The sequence below is a fragment of the Oncorhynchus kisutch genome, linkage group LG3 (genome assembly GCF_002021735.2).
Source record: "Oncorhynchus kisutch isolate 150728-3 linkage group LG3, Okis_V2, whole genome shotgun sequence".
Taxonomy (NCBI): domain Eukaryota; kingdom Metazoa; phylum Chordata; class Actinopteri; order Salmoniformes; family Salmonidae; genus Oncorhynchus; species Oncorhynchus kisutch.
This window is the reverse complement of record NC_034176.2, coordinates 50395497-50409886: the sequence shown is the minus strand read 5'-3', so window position 1 is coordinate 50409886 and position 14390 is coordinate 50395497. Positions and strand designations below refer to the sequence as shown.

Sequence of the window (14390 nt, the reverse complement as noted above, 5' to 3'; positions counted from 1 at the left end):
CTATCACACACACAACTGTAGTGGAATAAAGTGGACACACACATGCAATCCAATGAAATTCCTTATCACAAATACCAAACATGACACGTTCAAAATGTGTGTCAGGCTCTCAAGCGTTACAAATGACCTCCAGTATTTTTGTTAACAAGTTTGTGGAGTATGACAAGTATCCACAAAGCAATATGTATACCTGCAATATGGTGCTCTGACTGCACTTAATTTGGTAGCTAATAGACAAACATTACTCCAATAGATGAAGGTTCAGATGAGGAATCTGGAGTGTAGTTTTCATGTTCTTCCTGTTCCTCTCTTGATAAGCTGTCTCTTTATTGCTCTATACCTCCAATTAACACATGCCGCTCTCTAACCCTCTGTCCCTATCCCTTTGCCCCCTCTTGCTACTACTCTCCCTCCTTTTGTTTGCTCTCATCCTCCTCTACACCTTGATTTTTTCCTCACCCCCTCCCCAGGGAAAGAAAGCGAGTTGTTAAAGTGCCAGACTTTGACGCTCCCTCTTTCCTCTCCTCGTCTCCTCTTAAGGTTTTTGTCTGAAGGGTTGTTGCAGCCAACTGTGGTGGAATAGAGTGGACACACATGGTCTCTGTTTTTAGCTCCCGATCAGACCTCCAGGGGGAGTACAAACTGTGTTTGGATATAGAATACTGCACTGGCAACTTGGTGTGTGTGTGTGAGAATCTCTGACAGTCTCTTGGTTTCTGCTGCCTGTTTCCACTTTACTGACATGGCAATCTGCCTTGAAACCCCTCTGTTTCTCAGTCACTATCCTCTCCAAGAGCTTTCTTCCTTTCTGAAGACTGCTGAAGACTCTGGTTACTTTGACCCTATGGGCCCTGTTCAAAAGTAGTGCTCTGTATCAGGAATAGGGTGTCATTTAGGATACAGCCTCTCTCTGAGGATTAATTTAGAACATTTCTCTGTGCATATGTGTGGTGAGGCCGTGTGTTTAGTGAGTAGTGTTGTGCCCTGGGCTTGTGCAGTAGGGGGATGTGTAGTGTTGCCGTGTGTGTTGTGTTCTCTACACAGCGTTAACTCTAGGACTGAGATTAATTATTCTTATCTCAGACTCGTCTCACTCTAACTGACCTCCTTGTCGATTCCTCAGGTCAGGACCAGCTGTCTGGCCCTGTGTTTGTCTTTCAAGATGGTCTGTAGGCGGGCACTCCTCTCTACTCTGTTTCTCTCTCTCTCCTTCGCCTTTAGTCATTTTTATCCCTGTCACTCGTTCCTCCTCCCCTCATGTTCTGGTCTCTCCCCCTCTCTGCTGAGTGTGGTGGGTGAGTGAGGGAAAAGGAAAAAAAGAGAGACTGGACTGGAGAGGGTAGGATAGAGCGAGAGTTGGGGGAAGAAGGGATTAAAAAGAGAAAAGGAGGAGAAGAAGGAAAGAGTGGACGGGAGAGGGTGGGTTAGAGAGAGGGTTGGGGAAGAAGGGAGAAAAAAGAGAAAAAGATGAGAAAGAAAGACAGGACGGGGTAGGATAGAGTGAGGGGAAGAAAAGGAAAATAAGAAAAGGAGGAAGAGAAGGTGAGAAAGAGAGACTGGATGGGAGATGGTAGGATAGAGCGAGGGTTGGGGAAGAAGGGAGAAAAAAGAGAAACGAAGAAGGCGAGAAAGAGAGACTGGACGGGAGAGGGTAGGATAGAGCGAGGGTTGGGGAAGAAGGGAGAAAAAAGAGAAAAGGAGGAAGAGAATGTAAGAAAGAGGCTGGATGGGAGAGGGTAGGATATAGCAAGGTTTGGGGAAGAAGGGAGAGAAAAGAGAAATGGAGGAGGAGAAGGTGAGAAAGAGAGGCTGGATGGGAGAGGTTAGAATAGAGCGAGGGTTGGGGAAGAAGGAAAAAAAAAGAAAAAAGGAGGTGGAGAAGGCAAGAAAGCAAGAGAAAAAAGAGACAAAGTGAGCAGTCCCGATATGCTAGATGATTTGGAGTTTTGAGGGGAACAGGGTAGGAGGGGCGTTTGGAGTCGGGGAAGGGGGAGGGGGAGATGTGGGAACATGCTGGCTCACTGCTGAAGTGTCAGAGTCTGCACTCTGCTGATACTCAGACGGAAGGAAGGAGTAAACTGGTTCAACATCAGTCCAACCAAGACTCCTGAAGAACTGAAGAGCACACTGAATGTACAAGAGATAGTCAGGAATATCCAACCTGGAGGAAAATTGAGGTTCAGTAAAATATGTTTATTTTTGTCATTAAAAACAAAGGTGTTTTGGTGTTAAAGCCTTGGTCAAGCTGCAGGGTGCTCTGAGACTCAGACGAAACACAGAGTCATGGATTCATACTCTGACTCTCCTTTTAACTACTCCTGGCCCTCTTTCCCCAAGATGAGGATACACAAGAAGATGGACAAGCAAGGTAACACTGGGACTATTTGACATCTTTTCATTTAATTTTATGAAACCTTTATTCATCCAGGTTGGTCCGGAATAAATGTATTTTCAAGAATAGACCTTGGAGTCTCCTGTGCTTTAACTATCCATTTACATTGATGGTTAGATGTGGTTCAATGGATTGTGAGAGGATCACTTTCCATGTAGACTAAATGCTTGAATTTGGAATCTTTTTCAGAATGTGTTTTCCCTTTCCAATGTTTTCCCTTAGTGGAACATCTCCTTGAAAACAATCTGGTCACTGACATGTTGAGAGCAATGTCCAAAGATGTGTGACTGCACCCTTACTTTGTTGCAGAGTATGACCAAAGTTGAAGGGATAGTTCGCCTAAATTACAAAATGACATATGGGTTTCCTTACCCTGCAAGCAGTCTATAGACAAGGTATAACAGCCGTCAATGCTTTGGTTTTGATTACCTTGATACTGTCTCCAAATGCTATTTATTTTTGCCCCCAAACCCATTCCAGTCAATATCCCAGATATTATGTTCTGTTTGTAATTAGTTGGTATATAGCAGAAGCTGTGCAGTAAGTCTGTGTTTCCTTGTCTATCCTTCATGTCCCTAAGTCATACAAGGTTTGCAGGAAAGCTTAGAGTGGTAGTCACAATGCTATATTCCACAAAGACATCAGCAGAATGAAGAATGATAATCAGTCTTTTTGGCAGTGATGTTTCAATGTTTTTTTCTTCTTCTTATTACCCATATTTAGCTGTATACCGTTGCAGTGAGAGTGTGTTTGCTAATGATGTACCTGGGATAGCTGACAACTAATAGTGGAATGTCAGATATTCTCTCTAGGATAACGGATTGGCTTGTATCTTGTGGACAGACATCTCCTGAGGCCAGATCACTCGCACTTCCTATGATGGCAGGGAGAACATAAATGTTGCCCTCTGTTGTACTTCAGTGACTGACACTGTCTGTGGCTACTCAACCCAGTTGAACTATTTGTATTTTCTTACTATTACTGATTTCCCTGATCAGCTGCTTTACTGAGGAATGTTTTCTTGCAATGACTGTGATATTTGGTTGTCTTACCTCCCTTATTTTAGTTTAGTTTATTCATTTGATCATAAAAAAACAAGCACACATAAAAGCCATACATGCACATGAGTAAAATCATTGAGAATGACACACAATAAAGTCTGGGATTTATATCAATTGTGGTCATCTTGAGGCAAGATGGCGAGGCAGGATCAAACATGTTTGAACACAGTATGGAGTGAGATAATAAAACATAAAAACAAAGAAGAACATCTCATCATTGCATTTACACAGAAGACAAACTGTTTTTAACTTTATTTTTAAAGCTGCCCAGAGAGGACGTAATTTTTATGGGCAGAGGCAACTCATTCCACGCTGATGCTCCAGTATACAAATACCTTTCCTAAGCATTACTCCTGAACCTGTATAAGCACACATTAGCAACACCTGATCTGGTGCTGTGATTTTGTGCTTCCCTAACATTGGGAAAGTAATCAGTTAGATATCTGGGTGCAGAACCATAAATTCTCCTGTAAACCAAACCCAGTCCTATCTGGGACACCCTAACCTCAACATGCAGTAAGTTGAGTTTCTGAAAGCAGCTCCTGCCTTTGTGACTATGTGGACTCACCTTCAATACTACCCTGATCAGCTTATTTTGGATACCTGTAGTTTCCCCTTCAGAAGCTTCAATAAGCTCCCAAACCAGGAAGCGTAGTCAAAATGGCATTGAATGAGAGCAGTGGCACGCACTCAAAGATTCCTTATCAAGCAGCTTGGACATTCTAGACAAAAACTTGTTTCTGGCATAAACCTTCCCTAGCACTTTAGTGACCATGTTCACACCCCCCAAGCAGAAGTAAATTAAAAGAGTTAAATTCATTGGCAACCTCTGCTTTGTCATATACCATCTCCGCCCTGATGCTCAGTCCAATACTGTTTTAGTTTGTTTTTCGTAGTAGTACTACAGCCTAGTTCCTTAAATGATTTCCAACGCTTTTTAATGGTAATTTTTGTTCTCAATGATTTTATCAGCAAAGTAACCTCTTAGCTTCATCCATCCTGCTCTGTGCTTAATTTCTGTGACGTTTACAGTGCATTCGGAAAGTATTCAGACCCCTTAAACTTTTCCACATTGTGTTACGTTACAGACTTCTAAAATGGATTAAATGTAAAAAAATATAAAAAATAAAAACTCATCAAGCAACACACAATTCCCCGTACAGACAAAGTGAAAACAGGTTTTTAGAAATGTTTGTAAATGTATTACAAATGAAAATAGATAGCTTATTTACATAAGTATTCAGACCCTTTGCTATGAAACTCTAAATTGAGCTCAGATGCATCCTGTTTCCATTGATCATCCTTGAGATGTTTTAACAACTTGATTAGAGTCCGCCTGTGCTAAATTCAATTGATTGGACATGATTTGGAAAGGCACACACCTGTTTATAGAAGGTCCCACAGTTGACAGTGCATGTCAGAGCAAAAACCAAATCATGAGGTCAAAGGAATGGTCCGTAGAGCTCCAAAACAGGATTGTGTCGAGGCAGAGATTTGGGGAAGGGTACCAAAACATTTCTTCAGCATTGAAGGTCCCCAAGAACACAGTGACCTCCGTCATTCTTAAATGGAAGAAGTTTGAAACTAACAACACTGTTCCTAGAGCTGGCTGACCGACCAAACTGAGCAATCAGGGGAAAAGGGCCTTGGTCAGGGAGGTGAAGATGGGAGAACCTCCCTCTGTGGAGATGGGAGAACCTTATAGAAGGAGAACTGTCTCTGCAGCACTACACCAATCAGGCCTTTATGGTAGAGTGGCCAGACAGAAGCCACTCCTCAGTAAACGTCACATGACAGCCCGCTTGGAGTTTGCCAAAAGGCACCTAAAGGACTCTCAGACCATGAGAAACAAGATTCTCTGGTCTGATGAAACCAAGATTGAACGGAGCAAAGTACAGAAAGATCCTTGATGAAACCCTGTTCCAGAGCGCTCATGACCTCAGACTGGGGAGAAGGTTCAACTTCCAACAGGACAACGACTCTAAGCACACAGACAGGACAACATAGGAGTGTCTTCGGGATAAGTCTCAGAATTTCCTTGAGTGGCCCAGCCAAAGCCCATACATGAACCCGATCAAACATCTTTGGAGAGACCTGAACATAGCTGCGCAGCAACTCTCCCCATCCAACCTGACTGAGCTTGAGAGGATCTGCAAAGAAGAATGCGAGAAACTCCCCAAATACAGGTGTGCCAAGCTTGTATCATCATACCCAAGAAGACTCAAGGCTGTAATCGCTGCCAAAGGTGCTTCAACAAAGTACTGAGTAAAGGATCTGATTACTTATATAAATGGAAATGTATTTAATTTGATACATTTGAAAACACTTCTAAAACCAGTTTTTGCTTAGTCATTATAGGGTATTGTGTGTAGATTGATGAGAAAAAAACAATTTTATCAATTTTAGGATAAGGCAGTAACGTAACAAAATGTGGAAAAGTGAAGGAGTCTGAATACTTTCCAAATGCAGGAGAAAATCAGGCTGCTCTTGAGTGTTCTTACACCTCTTAAAACCTTTTTTGGGATAGGGGGCAGCATTTTCACTTTTAGATGAGGGCTTCCACTAGGGCTTCCACTAGATGTCGAAGGGCTTCCACTAGATGTCAACTGTCTTTTGAAAGTTGAATGAGGATTCTACTATAAAGGAGGGGCTCATGAGACCTGTTTGAGGCAGTGGTCTGGCATATGATGCGGTCTCATGATGCGCGCTCCCGACAGAGTTGCCTCTCGTTCCAGTGCCTTTTCTGAAGACGAAGGAATTCTCCGGTTGGAACATTATTGATGTTTTATGTTAAAAACATCCTAATGATTGATTCCATACATCGTTTGACGTGTTTCTAAAGGACTGTAACGGGACTTTGAGTTTTTGTCTGGATGAAATGCTCGCGCCTCATGAAGATGGATTACTGGGCTGAACACGCCAACAACAAGTGGCTATTTGGACATACATGATGGAACTTCATGGAACAAATCAGTAATTTATTGTCAAACTGGGATTCCTGGGATCTTCTGATGAAGATCATCAAAGGTAAGTGAATATTTATGGTGTTGTTTCTAACTGTTGATTCCAAAATGGCGGCTATTCCTCTGGCTCTTTTGGGTTCTGAGCGCCGTTCTCAGATCATGCTTTTTCTGTAAAAAAATAAAAATAAATCTGACACAGGTTGCATTAAGGAGAAGTCTCTTTAATTTTGTGAATAACACTAGTATATTTTATCAATGTTTATTATGAGTATTTCTGCTAAAATCACCGGATGTTTTGGAATCAAAACATTACTGCGCGTAAGGCGCCAATGTAAACTAAGATTTTTTGATATAAATATGCACATTATCGAACAAAACATACATGTATTGTGTAACATGATGTCCTATGAGTGTCATCTGATGAAGATCATCAAAGGTTAGTGATTCATTTTCTCAGTATTTCTGCTTTTTGTGACTCCTATCTTTGGCTGGAAAAATGGCTGTGTGTTTTTACGACTTGGCGGCGATCTAACATAATCATATGTTGTGCTTTAGCTGTAAAACATTTTTGAAATCGGACACGATGGGTAGATTAACAAGATATTTCTTTAATTTGCTGTATTGGATTTGTTAATGTGTTAAAGTTACATATTTCAAAAAATAATAATAATTTCGTGCGCTGCCTTTTCAGCGGAATGTTGTCAAGGTGTAAGTAATCTTACTCTAAACTCCACCAGAATACGGTCAGTTTTGACAAATGCCAGAAGGGCTGGTAGTCCTGTCTAAATTGTGGGGTTTGCACAGCATGATCATGACTTGGCTGATAATAGGGGTCTCGAGAAGCCGGTGTGGGGGCCTCAAGGGGATCAAATGGGCTGGTGACTGTTAGAAATGCACGTGTCTATCTGTAGTGTATGGAAAGAGTTTTGTAGAATCACAGTATTTTGGTGTCAATATATTCTCTCTGTAATGATTTAAACAGTTCAGCTTTGGGAGAGATTAAGTTACTGCCATGTCTGTTTCATCACTGCTGAAATCTCTTCTCCTCCTGTTGCACTGCTGGATGTGATAGGCGATAACACACATTATTGCCTCATAATTGAGAATGATACTGTAAGATGATACTGTAAGTGTTATTTCTGTTATTCATGTGAAGATTAGGTGAATGGAATCCAGCCCACAGTGTATTCTTCTTACTAAAATGTTATCTGCATAAACATTACTGGCGGACTAAAGTATGATATATGTCCAATTTAAGTGTTCATTTTGTGTATGCAAAGTTTGTAGAAGTCAGTTTTCCTGGTTGTTTTTGCACCTCTCCCATGCATCTGTGAGGTAACATCAGGTGTGCAAAAGTTATTTTAGTTATAATTATTTGTGAATTTGAGCTTTCCGACTGAGAAATATGTGAACGCTTAAACACACACATTGTAATGATCAGGATTGGTTTGACTGCACAGGTGTCATAGCACAGAATAGTTGCTTGGACTTTAGAGGTTGTTTGAACGATTTACCTATTCCCAAGAACAGTTCAAGTGAAATAATTATAGCTATCTTTTATCCAAGATTTTGTTATTTTGCACTCTCCCATTTCAAATTCCATGATGTATGCTGGTCTTGAGCAATTGTAACTATTCACTCTATGATATTGTGATATTGATATTGTGACACTGTGTACTCATTTGATTTCACAGTCAAATCAGGTTTTTACAGTCTTGATAAACAAGCCCCACAGGTGATCATTGTTTAAATCTTGTGTTTTTCCAAGGGGTTCTTTTCTCAAATGAAGCACAACAGCTTCTAAACAGAACAGAACCTTGGAAAAGGCCGGTGACAGCTCTGCCCCCTCCCTCTCTTACTCCCTCCATCTCCATCTCTCTCCCGGGGGTCTGTAAGCTGGTTGGAGGGCACGCTTTGTTTTACTGGAAACTCTAGAAACCTGGCTCTAACTGCTGTCTTTGTCTTTGCCTCTGTTGGCTGTTGGAGCTCTAGTTGCCCTCAACTGGAAAGTTCATGCTCATTCTACAGTGGGACAAAAAAGTATTCACTCAGCCACCAATTGTGCAAGTTCTCCCACTTAAAAAGATGAGAGACCTGTAATTTTCCTCATAGGTACACTTCAACTATGACAGGCAAAATGAGAAAATAAATCCAGAAAATCACATAGTAGGATTTTTTATGAATGTATTTGCAAATAAATTCCTACCCTCACCACCTGGGGGCGGCCCGTCAGGAAGTCCATGATCCAGTTGCAGAGGGAGGTGTTTAGTCCCAGGATCCTGAGCTTAGTGATGAGCTTTGAGGGTACGATGGTGTTGAACACTGAGCTGTAGTCAATGAATAGCATTCTCACTTAAGTGTTCCTTTTGTCCAGGTGGGAAAGGGCAGTATGGAGTGCAATAGAGATTGCATCATCTGTTTGGGCGGTATGCAAGTTGGAGTGGGTTTCTGGGATAATGGTGTTGATGTGAGCCATTACCAACCTTTCAAAGCACTTCATGGCTACGGACGTGAGTGCTACGGGTCTGTAGTCATTTAGACAGGTTGCGTTTGTGTTCTTGGGCACAGGGACTATGATGGTCTGCTTGAAACATGTTGGTATTACAGACTCTATCAGGGACATGTTAAAAATGTCAGTGAAGACATCTGCCAGTTGGTCAGCACATGCCCGGAGCACATGTCCTGGTAATCCGTCTGGCCCCGCAGCCTTGTGTATGTTGACCTGTTTAAAGGGCTTACTCACGTCTGCTACGGAGAGCGTGATCACACAGTCGCCAGGAACAGCTGATGTTCTCATGCATGCCTCAGGGCTGCTTGCCTCGAAGCGAGCATAGAAGTGATTTAGCTGGTCTGGTAGGCTTGTGTCACTGGGCCACTCGCGGCTGTGCTTCCCTTTGTAGTCTGTAATAGTTTGCAAGCCCTGCCACATAAGACGAGCGTCGGAGCCAGCATGGTACGATTCAATCTTAGCCCTGTATTGACACTTTGCCTGTTTGATGGTTCGTCGCAGGGCATAGCAGGATTTCTTGTAAGCTTCCGGGTTAGAGTCCCGCACCTTAAAAAGCGGCAGCTCTACCCTTTAGCTCAGTGCGAATGTTTCCTGTAATCCATGGCTTCTGGTTGGGGTATGTACGTACAGTCACTGTGGGGACGACGTCCTCGATGCACTTATTGATAAAGCCAGTGACTGATGTGGTGTACTTCTCAATGCCATCGGAAGAATCCCGGAACATATTCCCATCTGTGATAGCAAAACAGTCCTGTAGTTTAGCATCTGCTTCATCTGACCACTTTTTTATAGACCGAGTCACTGGTGCTTCCTGCTTTAATTTTAGCTTGTAAGCCGGAATCAGGAGGATAGAGTTGTGGTCTAAGTTACCAAATGGAGGGCGAGGTAGAGCTTTGTACGCGTCTCTATGTGTGGAGTACAGGTAATCTAGAATTCTTTTCCCGTCTGGTTGATGATGACTTAATCATTTGAATGCGCTGTGTAGTGCTAAGGCAAAAACAAAGACGTGCACCCCTTTGAGTTCCCAGGATCAGGACTGAGAACCGCTGCTCTTCATTGGAAACTCTTAATCTGCATACACGCTTTCATAGCTCTCTGTATCTGAGGACAGAAAACCTCACAAGAAATAGACTTCATTATATTCTCTCTGTCACATGGATGACGCTGGAGAGACGAAGCAGGTACGGGGAGCCAAACATTTAATAAGGAACGTGCATGGAACGAGACAAGAAAACAAAGAAAAAACTATCAATGTATCAGCAGGGAATAGAGCAGGGAAACTGACAAATGTAGGGGAGGTATTAACCAGATAAGTGAGTACAGAGTCCAATATCGCTGAAGCGTGTGACGAGGGAAGGCAGATGTGAGTAATTGATGCCAGGAATGCATGATGCAGGGCAGCCTGGCGCCCTGTTAAAAATATAATGTGTCCAGCCTAGTAGCTGGTCATATGTAATTAACTTAGCTAGCTATCTATACAGTATGTAAATTAGCTAGCTACGTAAGTAGCTCATTTGAGTTCAAATGCACTGTGGCTAGTTACTGTAGCTAATAATTAATCTGTCAAGACTTCCGCCGAAGTTGGTGCCTCTCCTTGTTCGGGCGGCGTTCTGCGGTCGTCGTCACCGGCTTTCCAGCTGCCACCGATCTACGTTTCTTTTTCTATTAGTTTTGCCTTGATTGTACACACCTGGTTCCCATTACATTATAATTATTTTCCCTATATAACCCTCTGGTTCCCAATATGTTTTGTGCGTGATTGTTCCTTGTTGAGTGTTATTAGACAGCTGTGTTATGGTGTGTTTTCCCTGCGTGGAATTTTATGCTTGTTTCTTTTCGAGTAAAGTATGATATTATACTCAGTTCTGTGTCCTGCGCCTGATACTATCCTCACCGCTGCACACTGACACTTGACAGAATCACGCAACAACTAATATGGTGTCAGCAGGTGCACCCAGTCCTCCGGTACCAGTGGAGGAAGGCGTCCAGCAGCACGTGACGATGCTCCAACATCTGGCACAGCCATGGATTGCGTGCTGCTTACCATGGAGTGATGGGAGAGAGGGGGTTATCCCACACCCCCATCAACTTCACCCCGACCAACACCACAACCCACACCGCTGTCCACTCCTCCGTCAAATGGACCCAGTGGGATTCGGCTCTCGCTCCCGAGCGCATATGATGGGACGGCTGCCGGGTGCCAGGGGTTCCTGCTATCTGGTGACCGTCCACCCGGCTCCCTCGGGATACAAGAGCGTGTCCGCCCTCATCCCCTCTCTGTCGGGGAAAGCGCTTGAGTGGGCCAAAGCTGAATGGGGAAGTATAGATGCAGCGTTGGTCCGCTATGAGGATTTCACCCGCCGCTTCCGGACGGTCTTCGATCATCCCCCTGAGGGGAAAGCGGTGGGGTAACGCTTGTTCCATCTCAGACAGAGGATGAGGTGCGCACAGGAATTCGCACTGGACTTCAGAACCCTGGCTTCCAGCGCAGGATGGAATGAGAGGGCACTAATCGACCATTACCGGTGTAGTCTAAGTGAGGACGTTCGTCGGGAGCTGGCCTGCAGGGACACCATCCTTACCCTCGACCAGCTGGTAGATTTATCCATCCGGCTGGATAACCTGTTGGCCACCCGCGGACGTCCGGATCGGGGTCCGTCCATTCCATGGAGGGTCATGAGGAGAGAATTAGTCTCTTTCTGATCGATTTTCCTGTGGTGTTGGGGCTTCCCTGGTTGGCCTATCATGACCCCACTATTTCGTGGCAACAGAAGGCCCTCAAGGGATGGTCACGTCAGTGTTCAGGGAGGTGTATAGGTGTTTCCATAGGTGAAACTACGGTGGAGAGTCCAAACCAGGTCTCCACCATGCACATCCCCCCCCTGAATATGCCGATTTGGCTCCGCCTTCTGTAAAAGAAAGGCGACTCAACTACCACCCCATCGACGGGGGGATTGTGCGATAAATCTCCTGGTAGACGCAGGACTTCCCAGGAGTCATCTGTATCCACTGTCACAGGAGGAGACGGTGGCTATGGAAACATATGTCACCGAACCTCTGGGACAGGGATACATTCGGCCTTCCACTTCACCTGCCTCCTCGAGTTTCTTTTTTTGTGAAGAAGAAGGATGGATGTTTACGCCCGTGCATTGACTACAGGGGTTTAAATCAGATCACGGTGAAGTATAGTTACCCGCTGCCTCTCATAGCCAGTATGACCGAGTCATTGCATGGGGCGCGCTTCTTCACCAAATTGGTTCTCAGGAGTGCATTCAACCTGGTGCATATCCAGGAGGGGGATGAGTGGAAGACGGCATTTAGTGCCACCTCTGAGCACCATGAGTTCCTCTTCATGCCTTACGGGTTTTTTGAGTTCTCCACTCATCTTCCAATCATTTCCAGACGAGATTTTCACGGACCTGCACGGGATGTTGTGTATATAGATAGTAGTTTTGTGGTTGTGGTCAGTAGTTGTGTTTTTGTGGTTAGGAGTTGTGCTCAAGAATTTTGTTCAGTAGTGTGGTTATGGCCATTAGTTGTGTGTTTGTGGTTAGTAGTTATGGTCAGGGATTTTGGTCAATGTTTTGTGGTCAGTTGTTTTTGTCAGTAGTTGTGCTCGGTAGTTTTGGTCAGTAGTTGTGTGGTTCAGTAGATTTGAGGTCACTAGTAATCTGTTTGTGGTAAGTAGTTGTCTGTTTGTGGTCAGTATTTATGTGCTTGTGGTCAGTATTTGTGTGCTTGTGGTCAGTAGTTGTGATCAGGGATTTTGGACAATGCTCGTGGTCAGTTGTATTTGTCTGTAGTTGTGGTTTTGGTGAGTAGTTGTGGTCAGTTGTGGTCAGTAGTTTTGGTGAGTAGTTGTGGTCAGTTGTGGTGTGGTTATTGTAAGTAGTTGTGTGGTTGTGGTCAGTAGTTTTGTGGTTGTGGTCAGTAGTTGTGTGGTTTTGGCCAGTAGTTGTGGTCAGCAGTTGTGTTGTTTTGGTTAGTAGTTGTGTGGCTGTGGTCTGTGCTTTTGATTAATGTTTGTGGTCAGTAATTTGTGTAGTTCAGTAGTTCTGTGGTTGAGATTAGTAGTTTCATTGTAGTTGTCAGTGGTTTTGGTCAGGAGTTTTGTTCAGTAGTTGTGTGGTTGTTGTCACTAGTTGTGTTTCTGTGGTCAGTATTTGTGTGGTTGTGGTCAGGAGTTTTTCTTCTGAAGATGTGGTCATTGGTTGTGGTCAGTAGCTATGGTATGTTGTGTTGTTGGGGTTAGTATTTGTAGTCAGTAGTTTTGTGGCTGTGGTCAATAGTTTTGGTCAGTGATTGTGGTCAGTAGTGGTGGTCAGTAGTTTCATGGTTTATTAGTTGTGGTCAGTAGTTGTGTGGTTATTGTAAGTAGTTGTGTGGTTGTGGTCAATGATTTGTTAAATGTTTGTGGTCAGTAGTTAAACTATATCAAAAAGTTGTATGTAAGCCCACTGGTCCGAGCCAGTCTACACATTTTAAAGTTTGAATAGCATTTCTTAAGGAGTAGCCTGTTTAATAATAATAATAATAATAATAATAATAATAATAATAATAATAATAATAAATCAGAAGTAAGTTGAAGATGTAAGTATTTTGAAGATTTAAGTGGGGGGGGTTTGCTTTGCAAGCACCACAATAATAATAATAGATGGAGGGATTAACATATGAAAGGAGGTTGAATTGGACTGATTGGTACGTTAAAGGAATCAATGTATTGTTGAAGGGAGGTTGGGGGGGGGGGGGATTGGTAGTAGTTATTGCTGTTCTGATTTCAGATTTGAATATAATAGAAGTAAGTCACAATGTTTACTCATTGTCTCATGCTTAGAATGTGCTCCCTAATTTGAAAGTTCTAAAAAGTTCCATGGCAGTTATTCAACAGTGGGAAGTTACCTAAATTAGTTGATGTGGTTACTTAAACAGCTGTACCTATTGACTGGTAGTAGATATTTCCGTTCTTATTTTAGATTTGAATAGCAAAGACGGAGACAAAGGTGTCATACCCTTTAAAATTTTGCTACGTTGTTAGGAAAAGTGGGCATGGTAGCTGATTTTCGTCAAGTTACTGTGTTTGCTCATTGTCTCATGCTTAAAATGTGCCATCCCACAGTTATAATTTGAACGTTTTGATAGGTTTCATTGTCTAACTTGTTCGGAAAGTGGTCAAAACGGCAGTTTTGTATAGAAAAAGTTGTTGATGCCATTACTAAAACAGCTGTATCGTGAGATCTGTGTAATATATTTCTGTTCCGATTCCAAACTTCAGTGTAAATTAAGTTTGATTTTAGTTGAAGTTGAAGTTTGATTTTGGTTGATTGATAGGATAGTCTGAACATGTGAGAGTTGTGTTGTGTGGTTGTGGTCAGTAGTTTTGGTTCGTAGTTGTGGTCAATAATTTGACCACAAGTGTTTTAGTAAGTAGTTGTGTGGTTCAGTAGTTGTGGTCAGTAGTTGTGTGG

At 43.0% G+C, this 14390-nt stretch overlaps 1 protein-coding gene across 2 annotated transcripts in view; it reads left to right on the top strand.

Moving 5' to 3' along the window:
- The window catches only part of LOC109884587 (rho guanine nucleotide exchange factor 28), a 65252-nt gene that overhangs the window by 7396 nt on the left and 43466 nt on the right, over positions 1 to 14390 (top strand). The window contains exon 1 of one of the 2 annotated variants that reach the window (XM_020476549.2): positions 1121 to 2368. The exons of the other annotated variant lie outside the window; for it this stretch is intronic. Within the exon in view, the coding sequence (XP_020332138.2) occupies positions 2284 to 2368 (85 nt within the window). The 5' untranslated portion in view covers positions 1121 to 2283. Of the gene's footprint in view, positions 1 to 1120; positions 2369 to 14390 lie in introns of those variants that run through there. 2 annotated transcript variants of the gene reach the window in all.